The sequence below is a fragment of the Mastomys coucha genome, unplaced genomic scaffold (assembly GCF_008632895.1).
Source record: "Mastomys coucha isolate ucsf_1 unplaced genomic scaffold, UCSF_Mcou_1 pScaffold18, whole genome shotgun sequence".
In the NCBI taxonomy this organism is placed as follows: domain Eukaryota; kingdom Metazoa; phylum Chordata; class Mammalia; order Rodentia; family Muridae; genus Mastomys; species Mastomys coucha.
In genome coordinates this window covers 115,210,110-115,230,529 of record NW_022196900.1, presented here as the reverse complement: position 1 = coordinate 115,230,529, position 20,420 = coordinate 115,210,110, and the positions used below count along the sequence as shown (strand labels likewise).

Genomic DNA, 20,420 nt, shown 5'->3' with positions numbered 1-20,420 from the left:
AAAAAAAAAAAAAAAAAAACACCACCATCACCAACAACAACAAAAAAAACAATTGTTTTTTTTCAATTATTCTCTTGTACATGATGTTATTTTGTTATATTAGAGTGTAAATGTGGTCAGAAAACTACTTTGTTGTAAGAAACTGATTGTTTCTTTCCTTATACCTTTACATGTGTCCAAAGACAGAATTCAGATTGACAGGCTTGCATACTACTGTGTTTTTAAATCTATACTTTTTTGGTTTTGAGACAAAGTTCCACTACTAAGCCTTGTTGGCCCTTGAACTCACTATGTAGTGCAAACTGGCCTTAAACTCAAAGACCTACGTGCCTCATTCTTCCAAGTGCTATGATTAAAGTTGTATGCCACCACCCAAGGCTGAGCCCTGTTTATTTTTGAAATAAGGTCTCATGTAGTGAAAGCTGGCTTCCTACTTGAAATGTAGCTGAAAACATCCAAGCCAGGCAAGAAAAATGTATGTTAATAAATTAAACTTCAAATTTTACCACTGCTTTTGAAAGCTGAAATCTAAAAGACACCATTTCAAACACTCATATTACTAAAACTAACAATTATAAAAGGTTGATAAATGAAGGACTGATTTTAAGGGGAAACCGGAACCATTCAGTACTTTTCAAGGCCTTCAGTCCTGCAAAAGTAGAAGTCAGCTCAAGTGTGACTTGGGTGGCTGCAGGTGCTAGGTAAACCTACCTTGTGAGGGTGCTTCACATGGACACAAAAGCCCAATTCCTTGAGAACCCGTCTCTCTGCCTTTATAATCTGGTTCTTTAGATTAACATACTCTTGATCCAGCACCAGAGGCACAGGTTTCCTGCAGAAAAGACAAAGCATATGCTCTGTACCAGGATTAATCAAACAAAATCTTTTAGATTCCACAACTATTTCCAAGTGATAAATACCACAGAAAGCTACAAATACCAGAAATAAAATAAAAATACAAATAAAAATACCAGAAAGCTTCAAATGACACTTCCTTTACCAAAGTTTCAGAAGAATCCTCAAACTTATATACACTTATTACCAACCTGCCCCCCACCTTGACTTTCATAAACAATATTCTAGTATACCAACATACCTCTTGAATATGGTGGAGGGTCTGAGGATCTCTGCACAAGTGCTAAAACACCATGTCAGAACTCAGGGCAATAAGGTCAACCTTTTAATGAGTTGTAAACTACAGAACCAGTACAGAACAGTAAAGTCATCCCTTAGTGTACATTGGTGTGGGTTTAATGACAATTTTCACCTAATACTAATACCTATGAATATTTAGGTTACTTATACAAAGTGGTGGAATATCCCCATAGCCTCCTTCACTTCATACTTGTATACTTTATACCTAGTACACTGTAAATGTTGTTTAAGAAACTATGACAAGAAAGTCTAAACATGTTCAATACAGCAATCATTCCACTGCATACTCCCCCAGCCTCTCACCCTGAATGCTAGTATTTTCAAGAGTTAGTTGAACTCTTGAATGAGAAACCTGCAGATAAACTACAAAAAGAGAGACCTGGCCAGGTTTTAAAGGGCTTGTTAAGCTGGGCATGGTAGTACATTCGCCTAAGCCCAGCATTCTGGAGCCAGAGACAAGACCATCTGTATGAGTGTGACTAGCCTAGTCTACATAAAGCTCAAAGCCAGCTAAGGCTTCATAGTCAAGACTTTTGGAATAAAACAAACACCAAAGGGCTTCTGTGAAAGAGCAGAAAGTCTGAGATAAGGTCTAGGTGCACTGGTCTACTATTAGGGATATTCATTTTCTGGTCCTGTTGGTATGTGTGGATGCTTCCTTTTTAAATTTTATATAGGGGACTGCTGTAGTCAGTTGCCTCCTTCTACTTCTACAATGTGGGACTTCAGTATCAAACTTAGGTGCTAAGCTATCTCATCAACCCATTTGTTTGGGCTGTGCTTGTGGAGGTCAGAGGACAACTTGTGGGAGTCAATTCTCCGCCTACCATGTTGATCCTAGAACTAAATACAGGTTGTCAGGCTTGGTGACAAGTGTGTGTTTAGGTGAAGGGGTCGTATGTACTCCAAGCTGGCTTCAAACTCATTATGTGACTGAAGATGAATGACTCTGAACACCTGACCCTTCTCCTTATTTCCACCTCTTATCACCAGGGTTAAAAGCTCACATTTCCATCTCTACTTCTGGCTTCCTCTAAGGGTAGGTTGTTTTTGTTTAGTTTGTTGTTGTTTTGCTAGACAGGATTTCCCTGTGTAGCCCAGGCTATTTTACAACTAGCTCTGTAGATCAGGCTGACATCAAACCCAGAGATCCTCCTGTTTCTGCCTCCTGAGTGCCCACAAACCTAGCTCTCTGTGGATGTTTTAAAAAGCAGTGTTTGGAAACAAGCATGGTGTTCACACGTGTAAGGAAGATTGAGACGGTATTGCTAAGAGGTTAAGACCAGCCTCACGTATATTTCAGGCCAGTTAGCACTACACACCAAGACCAGATATTAAAAAAGACAGCTGGCTAGGGATATTTCTGTTACAAATGGTTTCTGGCAAGGAAAAGCCAGGAATATTGGTCAACATATTACAAGACTAGAACAATTCCCTTTAACAAAGAATGGCCAGTTCAGACCAGAGGTCTGGTGCTCAGAGGTTCTCAGTAGAACTATGGAACAACAGGACAATAGGGTGGTGAACTGATGTGGTCATACAGGAATTGTTCCAGCAGGGCTAGGACAGCCAGCTATCCTGCTTATTGTACTCCCCTACCTACTGCCCCAAGACAGCATCTAGGGCACTTGCCAACAAACTACTGTAAATTCACAAGTTGGGATAACAATGACAGACACTATGACAGCTCTGGAAAGGACTCACTTTTTCTCTCTCAGATGCCGAAGTCGATGGAATACATTGATGACATCCCTGATTCGTCTCGGAGCCTCTTCTATTTTGGAAGCCAGGTGAACACAAGCCATGGACACATGCTGAAATGTACATTGGAATACGGGTGTTTTTCCTTCCAAGGCAATAAAATTATTAGGAAGAAGATACAGAGAGAGGCCTCCAGGGAAAGAGCTGTGTAGACTTTGCAGGACAGAATTCAGTTGACTAAGTACTGGGCAGAACAGGCCAGGTTTCCTCCCAATTAATTTCTCTGATAAAACAGAAAGAAGCCTACCTCCATGGAATGTTTCACGAAGGACTTAGTGTAAAAGAACCGCTGGAACAACACCTGCCCTGTAGCCATGGCCACCTAGGGACAGAGAAGGTTCCATCAAGCTTGTCCCAGCTAAAATGTCTTGTGTGATTTCCCCCAGGACAAATAGCCACGACAGTTTCCATTTCCCCAAAGGATGTGTAACTCGCGAGGCTTTCTTGGGGGTAAAAGGGCCTTTCGCTCGAGTGGAGTGGGGGGAGGGGATGGCGAGCGCGGGCCCTGCTCCAAGCCGATCAGCGGTCACGTCTGAATCTCGGGCTCAGACGGGTTATTTCAAGGCTGCAGAGGGGTACAGGCTCCGACCTCAGTCAGAGTCTAGGTCCGGTTAGTTTCGGGACGTGGGCCAAGATGACAACAAAGGCCCGCTACTCGGCCGGCCGGCGAACGGCTACCTACAAAGCTCGCGGCCGGGCACTTACCTGCGGCAGGCGGAGCAGGATGCCGGCTGCCTGGATGAGCTCGCAGCCCACTACGCGAAGTCCAGTCTCTGTATCGATGTCGAGACCGCTCGACATGGATGGCGTGAAGCGGAGCTTGTCGTCGGGCAGCAAGCAGTTTTCCAAGGTGATGAGCACGCCGGAGTATAGCCTGTCACCGATCAGCACCCCCTGAGACCCTGGGCCTGCTCCCCCCGAGCCGGAAGAGCAGGCCGCCAACGCAGGAGCCATCAACCCCGAAGCCCCGGCCGCCGCCGCCGCCGCCGCCGCCGCCATTTTGTGCCGCCGACTCTTTTCGAGCCCTTCCCGTCAGGGCGGCTGCTCGAGACGATCATGGCCGCCCCGCCCCACCCCCTTCCATTGGGTGAACGTCACCGCTGTCTCGACGCCGTTGGCCGTACGACCAGTCCTTCAGTATCGCGTCAGGCACTGACGCCGGAAGTACCCACGGGTGGGGCTGCTCGTTACCCACTTGGCTCCGCGGCCTGGTCCGAACCGGAAGTGGTCAGTACCGAAAGCCGGGAGATTACAGTGCTACTGCCTCGAAAACAGGGGTTCTAGAAGTCTAGGAGTCTTTCCGTGGCTGTTGGGACAGAACAACTTTTTTCCCCACAGTCCCATGTGCACAACGTTACACCGCGACTTAGAGTCTTTAGTTCTCAACCCTCTCTTCTGTCCTCTGGCTCTAGTACAGCTGTGGGGTAGATCTGACAGCATTAAAAGTGCAGATGAAAAATGGGCGGTTGTGCCTATAATAGCAATTGGAAGGCAGAGGCAGGCGGATCTCTGTGGGTTCAAAGTCAGCCTTCTCTCTACGCTTGAGTTCCAGGATAGGCATGGCTGTTACACTGAGAAACCTTGTTGCAAACAAAACAAAACAAGCCAAAAAAAAAAAAAAAACCTAGACAAAAAAGTGCAGATGAAGGGGCTGGGAGATGTCTGAGCAGTTCAGAGAACTGACTGCTCTTCCTGAGTTCCAGCAACTACTTCATGGCTTGCAGCCATCTATAATTGAATCTGGTATCTTCTGTCATGCAGGCACAAATGCAGAGCACTCATATGCATAATCTTTTTTAAACGAGACTCCAACAATCTACTGCAGCAAATACAGGCCAAAAAAATGGCTGGGCACCTTGAAGATCAAGGTGAAACGGCTTGTAGTAGATCCTACAGACAATATTAATATTCCTGACTCTATTCCTGACCTGCCTAGTTTCACCCAAAACAATGCTACTACTACACAGTAGATGTGGTTATGACCTCTTACTGCTCAGTTATCTCAAGCTTTTGACAGGATTTCAGCCAGGTTCGGTGAGAGGGAAAATTGGGAGGACACTGGAGTTTAAGGAGGTCCCTCTATAGGTCCGATTCAGGTATGGTGAGCCGCCAATAAGGCTTTCAAGTCAGTATTCCATAATCCAGCTATAGTGGGGTGAATTGATTCCACTCCTAAGCAGATCCACAAAGATCTCATCCTCAGTCCTCTCACTGTAACGACAACACTGCTACTGTCCATCCATCTGCTCTAAAGTAGGCACAATTGTCATTGCCTGGTCTGTTTGCCCAATCCCTAAACTGAAGCTAGCCAAAGGATAGAAAAGACTGTTGGTTGTAGTCACTCAACCCAGACTCTGGTACTGGAGATGACTTACATCCATCAGGAAGAGAAACCTATGCTAGAGAGGGATGCTTGGTTACAACACAACAGTGACTTGCGGTATCTCATCTTTATTGTGTGAAGTAGAAAACTAAGCTCAGTGATGGGGCCAAATGGATCTTCCGCAATCTGTCCGATAGATAACCATTGGCTAATGAGTAACATGTGTTGAACACTCTGGCAAAGTGTTGAGCATATTGTAAACAAGACACAAATACCTAGCACAGTGACCTTTAGGCTGATGGAAAAAAAAAAGTCAAAAAAGCCTTGTAGGAATCCTCAGTAAATAGAAGCCAAACTTAAGCTTGCCTATAGTAATGATAGAGGACAGATCCAAATGATTTTTAGGGACTGGGAATATAACTGAGTCGTTAGCTTCTGAAGTATGCATGAGGCCCTGTGTTTAATACCCTGAATCCCAGAAACTAGACATGGCAAGTACATACCTATAATCCCAGTATGTGGGAAGTAGAGGCAGGAGATCAGGCACTCAGAATTATTCTTGAGGTACATAAAATTGTCAAAAACAACACAAATTATAGGAGGGAAATTAGGACTTGATTAGTTATGTATTGTGCTAGAAGTGTATATTGAGTCCACACTTCTAGACTCAGAATGACTCGTAAGCAACTGGTGACCTAAGATGAGGGATGGTGTCACTATAGTATAGCATGGTTCCAATTGGAGGTAGAGACAGGCACTATGGCTTCTGTAGCAAGGGGCTCAACAAAGTAGATCTGGGCCTTTTTTATATAAATGTGGCTGTCAATTAACAATTTCCCCAAAGATAAAATATTTAATCATGAAGAGGAAACTAGTGCAGACAAAGGGTACTCTTAAAAAAAGTAAAACACTCTGTCCTGCAGGTAAACTTTTTAAGATAGAAGCATCTGGGCATGCTAACACTCAGGAGGCAGAGGCAAGCAGATCTATGAGTACAAAGGTAGCCTGATCTACTAAGTGAGTTCCAGAACAGTCAGGGCTATTTAAAAACTCAGGATACTGTGTTGTTGTTGTTGTTGGTTTTGTTTGTTTGTTTTTTTAAGGTTAATAAAATAACTTCAGGATGTCCCTGAAATTGACACAATTTACTAGGTACCCTCCATAACCATGTTATGTTATCAAACTGTAAGGGCTACTGAGAGACTCTCAAACAAGCCAAGGTGCTTGGAAGAGACACTCTTGAACCCACTAGGCTGCCTCTAAGCTGTGCAGTGTACTCCAGTTTTCATGCTGTGGTGTGCTTTTGAGTCATTTCTGTTCCCTTAAGTAATCCTGATAATCTCACTGGTACATGAATTGGACTTTAGTAGTATCCTTACTTTGGTCAGTCAATGGTTCCCTCTCTGGAGTGAATACCTTTTTGTTCACATCTCAGGAATACTGTCTTAGCTGGAAAGAGACTGGAATAAATCAAAGAAAAGGGTTATTGTCAGAGTTTCCTGAGTTTTGTTTCCAGAAAATGGCTTGGGTGAAGCAAGCAGTGGACAGAAGAATGAAGATAAGGGAGTACAAGCATGGAAATTAGGTGTTTAAGAGATGGCAGTCTTGATGGATGGTGAAATGGCTCAGTGGGTAAGAGCACTGACTGCTCTTCCGAAGGTCCTGAATTTGAATCCCAGCAACCACATGGTGGCTCACAACCACCCATAATGAGATCTGATGCTCACTTCTGATGTGTCTGAAGTCAGCTACAGTGTACTTATGTATAATAATAAATAAATCTTTAAAAAAAAAAGAGAGAGAAAAAAAAAAAGAGAGATGGCAGTCTAGCCGGGCAGTGGTGGCACATGCCTTTAATCCCAGCATTTGGGAGGCAGAGGCAGGCAGATTTCTGAGTTCAGGGCCAGCCTGGTCTACAGAGTAAGTTCCAGGACAGCCAGGGCTACACAGAGAAACCCTGTCTCGAAAAACCAAAAAAAAAGAAAAAAGAAATAGTAGTCTTTGGGTAAAACAGGACTCCAAGAGCGCAGGGATGGACCGACCCTGAATACATCCTACACTTCAGCAGGAAGAAAGGGTCTACATCATACAGCATCCTCAGCAGAGCTGCTCAGGTACTGCGCCAACAAGACTGTCCAGAATTGTCCTTGACCTTACAGAGCAGTCTTGTGAAAAGAACTAGTTACATGATATAAGCTTGGAAGCACCCCCCAACCCCCCTCTGAAGCTGACACATCCTTTCAAACTGAGACCAAGAGCATCACGTTCCTGATAATGAGACATATTCCCCTGATTTGTACCCAACTAGGAGCATGGACAGAAAAGGAAAGCAGCTAGGGGCTCAACTGCTTAAGCCTCTGGGCCCAGGCCAAACACACAAAAAGACCAAAAGAAACCTCTAAATATAAATTTAAATATAGATATAAATATAAATATTTACAGTACTTGAGGAAGACCAGACAACTGTAGGGAGGGGTGACATAGGACCCTACTTTAAAAGAAAAAGCAACATGAAAACTGAACCCTACTACCCCCGCTCAACCTTCCCTATAACAGGCAGCCAATGATGGCAAGTCTATGGGCAGTACAGAAGCTTTATATCTCTAAAGATGGATTACTTGATGTCAGGAAATAACTCAGAAACTCAACACTCAAAGGCTTTATTTGTACAATCTTTAAAGGACAGTTTGGGGCTGTGTCACTGAGTAAAAACCTGTCATCTCAGGCCTGTTACTAAAATGTAAATAAATACAAATCAGACTTACTGGTGACAATCCTTTTGGTCCTATCTTGTTTCTAACAGTTTCTACAGCACCACAGCCTTCAGTGGTACTGTACCACTCTGGAAAAGATACCTTCAGGCTCCTTTCCATCCCCCAAAGCTGCAGCAAATCCTTCCTGCTGCCTCCTCTTAGCCAAAGCAGCCAAAGATTTAAACGTCTTTGGTTCATAGATGGCCAGGTCCATAAGTACTTTCCTGTTGAGCTCCACCTGGCACTGGAAAGACAAAGAACCACAGCTTATAGTAAGCATCAGAAACCACTTGAGAAAACTAGGTGTGGTGGCACATGCCTTTATTTCCAGCACCGTAGAACCACTGACAGGCTGATCCCTGTAAGTTCCAGGCAAGCTAAGGAATACCCTATTTCAAAAAACAACAATAAAAAACCAACAAAAAGAAACTACATCAATAGCATACAGGAGATACCATGTTGGAACAGACAGGAGGACACAGCCACAAGACCTGCACTGAGTCTAGAGTAGCTAGCCAACACACTACTAGTGTGGAACTCTTGAGAACTGTGGGAAAGGAACAGCAAGGACATCTTCAATGTTGAACATAGCAGGATTTTGTAGGATAAATGTGAGGACAAGGAAGGGTACCGCTAGATGCTGCAGCATGAAAGAGCCAGCTGAGAACCAGGTCCCATGGTTAGGGTCAGTGGTCCCCATGGCACTAAAACTTCTGGCCTGGGCTAACTCTTTACTGTACTTTAGAGAAATATAAACTCATTAAGCTGTGATTCCTATCAAGCAAGGCTATAGGGTTGATAGATGCAGGTGATTTTAAGGTGAGACTCTGGCACAGAAGAGAGGCTATAAGCCTGGAGCATAAGTCAATGGTAGAAGTCATATGTACAAGGCCGTGGGTTTAACCCTAGCAGTGATGATAAAAGTAACAGGTGATTTCAGAAAGCAAGAAAAGAAGAGAGGGCAATGGGCTGCATATATTAAATACTGTTTTCAAGCATTGAGTGGACTTTCCTGTATGACCTGTGACTGACTGACTCCCCCCTTTTCTCCCCATTCCTCTCCCTCCCCTTCCCCACTCTCTTTTTCCCCAAAGTCTCTCTATTATGTAGCTCTGGTTATCCTCACTACCTAAACCGTGCTGGCCTCCCAGTGTTTGGACTAAAGGCATGCACCATCACATCCTGTAGACCTGTGGGTTTTAATTTACTTTCTGAACTTCAGGCCCACATAAGTAAAATGGAGGATATAATATTGCCTCCACTCACCCAGAGGACCCTTATAAAGCACTAGAACAATATCTGATGAGGTAGAAATGGAATGCCTACCACCGGACTCTTTTCAAAGAAAGGCCATGGGCAGCTAGAGAGACTGCTCAGCAGTTAAGAGCACTTACTCCTCTTCTAGAGGACTTAGATTTACTCCTAGTACCTACATGACAGTTTACAATTATCTTTAATTTAGGGACCTAATGCCCTCTTCTGGCATCCAAGGATACCAGGCACAGATATAGTACACAGATATACATACAGGCAAAATAACTTCTGTACATAAAAATATAAACAAGCAAACAAACAAACAAAACCCTCAAATTCTAAAATTAAAATCAGTTTTCTACCTTTTTCCTTTCATACAAAACATCCACACTGGCAACTGTATGACATGCTCTGCTCTCAGTATACTAAACTATTAACAGGGCTTGTAGAAAGCAGGTAGGTTGCTAGAACTTCATCTAGACAAGTAGTTTAGGATACAGCCTTAGGAGCACTAATGTTTATCTCATGGACCACTACCAGGCTGGCTCACATCTGATAGCATGATTCCTTTACATGCTCAACACCTAGATAAGGCCTCAACTTACCTTAACTAAGTTGCCAATGAATGCTGGGTACTGTAAGCCATGTTCCTGGGAGGCAGCTGTAATTCGATTAATCCAGAGCTAGAATTAAAACATTGAGATGTTTAATAGTGATTTACTTTTTTTTTTCTTTTTTCTTTTTTGTTTTTTGAAACTGGGTTTTACTATGCATCTCTGGCTGTTCAGGAACTCACTATGTAAACCTGGCTGGCCTCAAACTCACAAAAATTTGCCTGCCTCTGCCTGTCTAGTGCTGACAGTAAAGTTCTGCACCACTACACCTGGCTTCAGGATGGTTCAATGTTGACTTATGAATGTTGTATCTGTATCTTGTTTGTAGCATATGCTCTGACTGCACTAAAAGGTGCAAAGTAGAAAAGACTTTCTTCTCAGGAAAACAGGCTTTTAGAAAAAACAACAGCAAAAGTTGATATATTTCATATAGACAAGCTCTACTATGACTCACAAGCAGGCAGCACTCCAGGAGTTACAGCTAGTCCAGGTTACATAATGAGACACTGTCTCAAAAAACAAAGCAGGCAGCCAGTCTTGGTGGTACAATCCTCTAATCCCAGCACTCAGGAGGCAGAGGAAGGCAGATCTCCAAGTTAGAGGCCAACTTCATATACATAACAAGTTCCAAGATAGCCAGTAACACCCTATCTCAACAATGCAACACAACACAACACAAAAAAATAGAGCAAAAAGTTCCTTTATAAAGACAAACAAACTAGGGTAATTCTGTGTGCCTGAAATTCCAGCACTTAGGAGGAAGGCCAAGTTGAAGGCCAGCCTGGTCTACCAGTGAGTTTCAGGGCAGGTAGGGCTATATAGTGAGATTATATCACAGAAGCAAACAAACAAACAAATAAAAAGACAGGCAGCTAGGCAAGGTTAGGCCTGGTAGAGTAACTCTATAACTCCACCTAGCCCCCAGTATAGCTGACGCGCGACCACAAGCCTGGGCAATAGCATGAGTTCAAGTCAAGCCTCAGAATTTTTTTTTTAAACATTGATTTATTATTTTATGCATATGAGTACACTGTTGCTGTCTTCAGACATACCAGAAGAGGGCATCATATCCCATTACAGATGGTAGTGAGCCACCATGTGGTTGCTGGGAATTGAACTCAGGACCTCTGGAAGAGCAGCCAGTACGCTTAACCAATGAGCCATCTCTCCAGACCGAGCCTCAGGCAGTGTTCTGTGACAGCCGGGCAGTGGTGTCACACGCCTTTAATCCCAGCATTTGGGAGCCAGAAGCAGGCAGATTTCTGAGTTTGAGGCCAGCCTGGTCTACAGAGTGAGTTCCAGGACAGCCAGGGCTATACAGAGAAACCCTATCTTGAAAAACCAAAAAAAAAAAAAAAAAAAGTGTTCTGTGACATCTGATTTTTTTAAAGCTTGGAGGCCAGGCACCCTAGCATGTTCAGGTCCCAGTTAGAGTCCTCACATCAAAAAAACAAAATAAATAAATAAATAAATAAATAAATAAATAAATAAAAAACAGGTGGTTGCTGAGGAATTACACTTCAAGTTGACCTCTGTACACTACACATGCATATAAAAATGGCTGGGGTATAGCTCTGAAATTCATAGGTCACAGAGATGGCTCATATGACTGTGCAACCCTGATGACCTGAGTGCGCTCAATACCTGGAACACAAAAAGCTAGATGCAGTAGCATACACCTACAATCCTAGCACTCCTATGGTTGAGCCAGAACTTCATGGGCCAGGAAGCTGAGAGTAGAGTACAGCAGGGACAGCAAGGCAGATTCTGCCTCAACAAGGTAGAAGGCAAAAACAAACTTCTGAAAATAACCCTCAAGCCTCCACATTTGAGCATATTCAGGAGTACATGCACACACACTGAGTCCATGCCTAGCATGTTCAAGGCTCTAGGTTCAATCAGTCTCAGTAGTGGCTTCTTCTCAGTCAAAATAGACAAAGAAGTCAGCCACTGCAATCTATTTGTATGTACCGATAAGACAAAGATTGATATTCTGTGGCAGACATAGGAACATAGCAAACTCAACTCTGTGAAGGGAAAGAGGGTTCTTGTAAGATCTGGCTTGACTGGATTAGTAGAGTCTGTGCTACGCACTGACAAACACCTTAACATCTGTCTGGAAAGGCACAGACAAATCTAGAAGAATGAATCAAAGTGACCCTTGTCAGAAAATGAGCAATTGTGGGTTTCTTCAGTATAACTCATATGTGCCTCTGTTCTTACACATCAGATATCAGTAAGGCTTTGTTTTTGTTTTGAGCTTTTCCAAGGGGCAGGTGGGGGGCTCTTTTAAGCATTCTTTACAAAGATACAAAGTAGTCCCTAAAGTTCCTGTATTAGAACCCCTGGAAGTTTGTTAACACAAATTGTTGGGCTCTCCTTCTAGAGCCTGATTCAGCACATTCAGAGTAGGTCCTGTAAAGTAAGTGTGCATTTTCTAAAAAATTCTCAGGGTGACCAGGACTGATCCAGACCCTCATCAGTGGCAGCAAATGTTTACTTCTCATAAATGGACATTCCATTGTATTCACAACACTACAGCACACTTTGGGCCTGAACAGATCACCAGGTTCAGAGGCAGCACCACTCTACCCCAAAGGCCTGTGCAGCTGAGGACAGAACAGAAGCCCAAAACAAAACTGTACCCACAGTGAACACAACCATCATGCACAGGTCAGGAAGCAGGAGCTGATGCAGAGGCCATGGAGGGATGTTCCTTGCTGGCTTGCTTCCCCTGGCTTGCTCAGCCTGCTTTCTTATAGAACCCAAGACTTCCAGCCCAGGGATGGCACCACCCACAAGGAGCCCTACCCCCTTGATCACTAATTGAGAAAATGCTGTACCCACATTCAGGTTAGGGAGTCCTGTATTTTTTTTTTTTTAATTTGTATATATTTGGACATGTCCTGTGAGGATGTGTGCAGGTTGGGTGCACGTGGAGACCAAAATATGTCAGATCCCTTGGAGCTAGAAGTATAGACAGTTTTGAGTTGATAAAGAAGACCAGCATGGCCAGGCAGTGGTGGCTCATGCCTATAATCCCAGCACTTGGGAGGCAGAGGCAGGTGGATTTCTGAGTTCCAGGCCAGCCTGGTCTACAGAGTGAGTTCCAGGACAGCCAGGGCTACACAGAGAAACCCTGTCTCGAAAGAAAGAAAAAAAAAAAGAAAAAAAGAAGACCAGCATGTCCTCTTATCTGCTGATCCTTTAGGGAACACTTTCTTACTGTCAAGGTCAGTGTCTTAGTCAGGGCTTCTATTCCTGCACAAACATCCTGACCATGAAGCAAGTTGGGGAGGAAAGGGTTTATTTGGCTTACTTCCACATTGCTGTTTATCACAAAGGAAGTCAGGACTGGAACTCAAGCAGGTCAGAAAGCAGGAGCTGATGCAGAGGCTATGGAGTGATGTTCCTTGCTGGCTTGCTTCTCCTGGTTTGCTCAGCCTGCTTTCTTATAGAACCCAAGACTTCCAGCCCAGGGATGGTGCCACCCAGGAGGAGCCCTACCCACCTTGATCACTAATTGAGAAAATGCTCCACAGCTGGATCTCATGGAGGCACTTCCCCAACTGAAACTCCCTGTGATAATTCCAGCCTATGTCAAGTTGACACACAAAACCAGTCAGTACAGTCAGAAATGACACTTCTTTTTTTTTTTTTTTTTTTTTTTTTTTTTTTTTTTTTGGTTTTTCAAGATATGGTTTCTCTGTGTAGCCCTGGCTGTCCTGGAACTCACTCTGTAGACCAGGCTGGCCTCGAACTTAGAAATCCACCTGCCTCTGCCTCCCAAGTGCTGGGTTTAAAGGCGTGCGCCACCACCACCGGGCTAGAAATGACATTTCTTATGACCCTGTTGACTTAGCTCATAAGTACTTTCAAGAACTATGACCCATGGGCTGGTGTAATGGCTCAGTGGGGAAGAGCACCGACTGCTCTTCAGAAGGTCATGAGTTCAAATCCCAGCAACCACATGGTGACTCACAACCACCCGTAATGACATCTGATGCCCTCTTCTGGTGTGTCTGAAGACAGCTACAGTGTACTTACATATAATAAATAAATAAATTTAAAAAAAAAAAAAAAAAAAAAAAAAAGAACTATGACCCAGGCCACAAGTACAGCTTTCACAAATGACAGAAAAAAACTTCACACAGCTTTTGTCCAAAGATGTAAAGGGAATCCCTAAGGGATGAAAGTCAGCGTCCTGTGGATACACAAGGCCAAGATCCAGGGGCAAGGAGGAATGAGCTCCTGAAGCCGGGAGTGGAAGAGAGCCTAGCTTTAGGGAGATGAAGGACACGCTGGGGGTTGGGGGTCGGGCTGCCAAAGGCGGCGCTTACGGTCCTCAGGTTCCGCTTCTTAAGTCTTCGGGACTTCGTACACTTAACGAAGGCTCTGATCACCGCCCTGACTGCCAGCCGGTAGCAGCGATTCTTCCTTCCCCTAAAATGCTGAAAGAAGAAAAAGGAAGAAGGAAGTCCGGATAGCAGCGTGGCACTTCACCCCGCACCCCCTCTCGTACTCGGACACCGGCACTCACCCGAGCGTGTTTCAGCACCTCCTGAACCCGCCAGTAGCGATCAGTGATACGGCTCCGCAGCCAGAGCCGCGTAGTAAGGAAGACCATGATGGGATGCCGAATCCCGAGGGGCTGCCATAAGCGCTTCCGGGTCAACGGTCAGAAAGGCCAGCCCTGCCGGGTGTGTGCGAGCACTGTCGTCCGGGACGCTTCTAGACTTGCTCCCTGAGTTCCGTTGTGCCAGACAGTCGGCACGCGGGTGAATAGTTAAAGCTGATATCGTAAACTGGAGGGGCCTTGCAGGCGGGGATGATGACGAAGTTGATAGAGCAAACCCGGACGGAAATCAGACTTACAGAAACGACCAAAGAGGGGCTGGCGAGATGGCTCAGCGGGTAAGAGCACTGACTGCTCTTCAGAAGGTCCTGAGTTCAGATCCCAGCAACCACATGGTGGTTCACAACCACCCGACGCCCTCTTCTGGTGCGTCTGAAGACAGCTGCAGTGAATTACGCTGGAGCGAGAAGGGCTGGCAGAGGTCCTGAGTTCAATTCCCAGCAGCCACACACATGATGGCCATCTGTGCAGCTACAGTGTACTCATACACATAAAATAAATAAAATCTTTAAAAAAAAAAAAAGAAAGAAAGAAAGAAACGACCAAAGAACCCTCGGTGGTCCGCTCTTCTGTAGGCATTAGTTGACCCTAAATGACCATAAATGAAAGTAACAGAAATTAAGTCAAGTAAACCCATTCTAAAGACACCTAGTCTGAGTCTCAGGCTCAAATGAACAAAGGTATCTACTGTCCTGAAGATGTTTCCTGGGGATGAAGCCTAACCTCCCGCAGGTACAGAAGGCCAAGCTCTGGGGGATGGAGGGCTGAGCCCCCAGAGTTGTGGGAAATAAAAGCTCTACCGAGATGAAGGTGAAACTGACAGTCTAGTGGGAGAATGTTTACATGCATATCCATTTGAGTAATTATCTACCTAGGCATCCATCACCTGTCTCAGCTCCACAGGTTCACTGAAGGTTTAAGACCATAACTAAGTTATTAGTGAAGTTTTGTATAGATAAACCCAGTCAATATTTTATCTTCTGTTCTAGTACCTATAATAAATCATTAGTTCCTTTTTTATGACCTTTGGTTAATTGTTTTACAACCTCTTGGAATGTGCTCTGAGTAGGAGAAAGTCTGGTTACCATCTAAGAACAATTAACTGGTGACACTTGGGAGACTGGCAGTTTTGACTATCAGAAAAGGACTTAATAGCAGTCCCACTATAAAGAGCTTAATAATCACAGATATAATTTAAGGAATTCTTATAGGATTATTATTAAGACTTAAGTCATCTATTTGTCTATATAGCATCACTATAAGACAGTACTTCTTAACAGATCTGCAGAAATCTGCTTGAAAGGGGTGTACTACTACTTAGTGATTTTTATATATGTTTAATAATAACAGGAAAAGCATATTTATAGCAGGAATCTTTCCTAAAATGAGTCCCTTATAGCCTTGCTTAATAAGGGTGCACCTGTCAAAGATTATATAATAATCTGAAGCAGGCTATTTCAGGATGATCACCTGCTAGTTATTAGTTTGTCCCATTATGGCTCCTGACATAGGTTCAATTCCCAGCTCCCACCCACCATGACTACTCATGTTGGACTGTGAAAGGCAGTCTGTGTTCTGGTTGAGTGAGGTTTACTCCAGAGACCCAGTAGAAAATTCTACAAGGGACAGAATAGTGAGTTATGCCCCCAGATATTAGGCACCTGACACCACTGTATTATCCTGTGGCTAGATAATGTCCCAAGCTCCCAGTATTCTGGCTGGACTCTATCCTCACAGTCACCGGACTACAGCCAGGTATGCCCTGCCGGACAGTTACCTGGCAACAGCAAGGTAGCCCAACCAACTATAAAAGGGGCTGATTGGCCCCTCCTCTCTCTCTTACTCCTGCTTCTCTTCCTTGCCTCTTTCCCCTTTGCTTCCCCTCTCTCCCCATTCCCTTCCTCCCTCTCTCCATGTGGCCATGGCCTGTCTATTTTTCTACCTTCTCCCTCTCTTTCTCTCTCTCTCTCTCTCTCTCTCTCTCTCTCTCTCTCTCTCTCTCTCTCTCTTAAATTAAAGCACCAAAACCAAACCTCCTTTCATCAAGACTGGCAGTGCTAGAGCAATGGATTAGGCCTTCCCCTAAAGAGCCGTGTCTAATCTCTTACAGGAAAGCCTTTCAGCTTTCCAGCTGTGAGACCAGACCAAAGACTCTGGCCCTATCGGGAACCACGCGGCGCCCCCTTTCTCCCCACCCCTTTCTCCCTGCAACTCTGGGGCTGACTGAGCTGCCCCATGGGGCCGCCACTTTGTTCTCAGCTCTTCTGAGGTGTCCAGCAACGTCCAATCCCCAAGAGCTAGAACCTGTCATCCTTGGCCCAGGGACACCAGACTGCTCCCTCCCATCCCCGAGGGCTGGGGTTAGTGTCTTCCCACATCCAGACGCCCACCCAGGTGGTGTGGAGAGCATGCAGCAGTCTCCCAAGTCAACCTGTTCAGGGTCCCCGAGCTCTGGCAGGACCCCTTTATTTACCCACTGCCTGGCACCTTCCATGCTCACAACTGTCTTTAGTTAGCTCTAGTTCCAGGGGATTCAGTGCCCTCTTCTGACCTTAGTGGTTCCTGAAAGCACTAACTACATAGCATACATACATGCAGGCAAAAAACCCATACACATAAAATAGTTAAATAAAGATAATTTTGTTGGGGGCTGGAAAGATGGCTCAGTGGTTAAGAGCAATGATTGTTCTTCCAGAGGTCCTGAGTTCAAATCCCAGTAACCACATGGTGGCTCACAACCATCTATAATGAGATCTGATGTCCTCTTTTGGTGTGTCTGAAGACAGTGACAGTGTTCTCATATAATAAATAAATCTTTTTTTAAAAAGTAATTTTGTTAAAAACAAAGAGTTGTTCACTAAGATTGGCAGTAATTGGTTGCTATTCCCATAACAAAATGAGACAGGCCTGACTCACAGCTGCCCATTGGGCCCATTCCCATATCAAAGAGCATGGCTTTATAGGACAGTTCAAAGGGACAGAACTGGATATAGGCCACCATTAAGTCCTGGTTCTCTTATCCAGAAGATCATAATTTTGCTAGGCAGGAAAGATGACCTAGTTAACAATTGTCTGGGAAAAGAAGCCTGGTCTGTCTAGACATAACTATGATAATAGTTTTACATTATAAATCTCTCCACTTGTCCAAACAACCAAACCTTGGAACTTCTGTTGCTGAAAAACATGTTTAATTTTAAGCTCAAAGTATTACTTGGAGCCATGAAACTATATAAGCTGGCTGACTTATGCATTACCCAGAACAAGTCATACACTATTATTAAAAAGGTTTTCCTTATTATCTCTAAGTGCTAGAGTAGTTTTTCACTGGGAAAGCATATTAATTCCAAAACACCAAAAATCATATAGAAATTTTCTCTAGTGAAAAAGGGTCATGGCGGGAAAAGGTTAAGTAGACTTGACCTTGTCTAGAGCCCATATGCAACTTTAGCCAGATGTTCTTTATAGCTCTATGTATGTGTGTGTAGTGTAGTGTAGTGTGTGTGTAGTACGTGTGTAGTACGTGTGTAGTATATGTGTGTGTAGTGTAGTGTAGTATAGTGTGTGTGTACCGTGTGTGTATGTGTGTGTGTGTGTGTGTGTGTGTGAGTGATTTTTTTTTTTTGTCTTGATGTCTTTCATTACCATGGGATTCTTGAAGAGTTCAGTTCAACAACTGTAGTCTTCAATCTGAGTTTACCTGTTCCCTCATGCTCAGAATTAAGTTGTTTTGTTTTGTTCTTTTGAGACAGGGATATACAGTTTGGACCTAATAGTATATAAATTATATTGTGTCCTCAGTATCTGGTGCTAGAAATGTGTGAATCCAGCCAATTATACCAGCATCTGTCATGTTAGTCCTTACCTCCTGATTAAGATACCATTAAAGTATAGTGCATAACACCCTCAGAAGAGGAAAGAAGATAGGGGTCTGTTAGAACATCACAAACCCAATAGTTCTGAAGCCCAGATAGCCCAAGAACAAGGTGTTGGGGGCTGGAGAAATGGCTCATTGGGTAAGAGCACTGACTGCTCTTCCAAAGGTCCTGAGTTCAAATCCCAGCAACCACATGGTAGCTCACAACCACCTGTAATGAGATCTGACACCCTCTTCTGGTGCGTCTGAAGACAGATACAGTGTACTTACATATAATAAATAAATAATTAATTAAAAAAAAAAAAAAGAACAAGGTGTTGTGTTGGATGAAAGTGAGCGATTTCCATGACCTTACTAGCTATGGTGGGCAATTGGGTAACAGATGCTATCTTTTTTTCCCCTGAGACAGGGTTTCTCTGTATAGCCCTGGCTGTATAGCCCTGGAACTCACTCTGTAGACCAGGCTGGCCTCAAAATCAGAAATCCACCTGCCTCTGCCTCCCAAGTGCTGGGATTAAAGGCGTGCGCTACCACTGCCCGGCAACAGATGCTATCTTGAACAAGATGTGTGAGCAACACTTATCCATGGCCTGAGCATTTTGAGATGATGTAAATGTTCTGTCCCTCATCAGATTCATATCCACTAATCTGATTATTCATTGGTGATTTTCTGACTTCCCTATCCCTTCCACATTTGCTTGGCATTCTACTTTAAGAAGAGCTTTCTGGGGCTGGAGAGTTGGCTCAGTGGTTAAGAGCACTGACTGCTCTTCCAAAGGTCCTGAGTTCAAATCCCAGCAACCATGTGGTGGCTCACAAACATCTGATGCCCTCTTCTGGTGTGTCTGAAGACAGCTACAGTGTATTTACATATAATAATAAATAAGTCTTTAAAAAAAAAAAGAGCTTTCTGGGTTAGGTATTGGAGCACACACCTTTAATCTCAGCACTCAGGAGGCAGAGGCAGACCAGCTTGATCTACAGAAAAGCCCTGTCTTTTAAAAAGAGAAAAGGAAGAAAGAAAAGAAAAGAAAGAAAGAACTCTCCAAACTGGGCATAGTGATTTACACCTGTAACTCTAGTGGTCTGGAGCCATAGGTTCCTGTCAGCCTGATCCATAAAATAAAATTCTGTCTGGAAAAAAAAAACTTAAAGCCACCCTGGTGTACAGAGCAAGTTGTAGGAGAGCCAGGGGTACACAGAAAACCCCTGTCTTGAAAAACAAAACAAAACAAAACAAAATAAATAACTAAAAAATAAAAGTGTTCCAGCCTGATATAGATATCTCCTGAGAGGCTCTGATGCTACGCACACTCGTCTACTCCAGTCACATCCAAAATATCGGGGATAAAATCCTGATAGAGGATAAGAGGCAAATAAGACCCCAAAAGGAGTTCTGTGCCTCCTGGATTTCAGACTAGTCACTGGTATCCCCTAACTCAGACGTGTTCCAGATCAGTCTTTCCAATCATCGACACGGCCTCATAATTAGGCATAAAGGTACCCCAAGAAATGATTCGTAAATGGTTAAGATTGGGCATTGTCTCCTGGCCTACACAATGTTTCTAACCTTGCCAGAGCTAGCAACAGAGGTCAAGTACATTCCTTAGGGCAATAGACAGTTCATAATAGTTAGAAATGTTTTGCATACTAGAGAGTAATCAAAGGGCTTCTACTCAAGGACATTAGCTAGAAGTATTAGGTCTGGTCGGAATTTCCCACTGCCTGCCCTGAGCTAGATCCAGAGAGCTAGCAGGAAATCTCCTTGTCATTGCCTCCAGCAGAACCAGAGAATTAGCCTAGGAATATCAAAATACCTCAACAGGGAGAGTTCCACTCCTCTTCCTCCTGCTTCACACCTAGCTACCAGACCCTGCTGACCTTGGTGTGGGGGTCACCTGTCTACGTGACTCTTGACATCAGCCCTGCTTGCTGTATGCTACTTAAGCCTGCTTTTGACTTTGTATAAGGACTTGGACTAGGGGCTGGCGAGATGGCTCAGCGGGGAAGAGCACTGACTGCTCTTCCGAAGGTCCTGAGTTCGGATCCC

The 20,420-nt window shown here is 44.1% G+C and overlaps 2 protein-coding genes across 2 annotated transcripts in view; both read right to left on the bottom strand.

Annotated features, from left to right (window-relative positions):
• The window catches only part of LOC116097155 (cyclin-L2), an 8,302-nt gene extending 3,815 nt beyond the window's left edge, over positions 1-4,487 (bottom strand). The window contains exons 1-4 of the mRNA XM_031379794.1: positions 3,622-4,487; positions 3,164-3,238; positions 2,860-2,969; positions 712-832 (exon numbers count right to left, since the gene is read on the bottom strand). Coding sequence (XP_031235654.1) covers positions 712-832; positions 2,860-2,969; positions 3,164-3,238; positions 3,622-3,915 — 600 coding nt within the window. The 5' untranslated portion in view covers positions 3,916-4,487. The remainder of the gene's footprint in view (positions 1-711; positions 833-2,859; positions 2,970-3,163; positions 3,239-3,621) is intronic.
• A 3,396-nt stretch (positions 4,488-7,883) lies between these two features.
• Positions 7,884-14,601, bottom strand: Mrpl20 (mitochondrial ribosomal protein L20). The gene is made up of 4 exons (XM_031379793.1): positions 14,401-14,601; positions 14,201-14,311; positions 9,852-9,929; positions 7,884-8,236 (listed from the first exon to the last, which is right to left on the bottom strand). The coding sequence occupies exons 1-4, from the start codon at positions 14,485-14,487 to the stop codon at positions 8,063-8,065; spliced, it is 450 nt and encodes a 149-aa protein (XP_031235653.1). The 5' UTR covers positions 14,488-14,601; the 3' UTR covers positions 7,884-8,062.
• Positions 14,602-20,420: the final 5,819 nt, after the last annotated feature.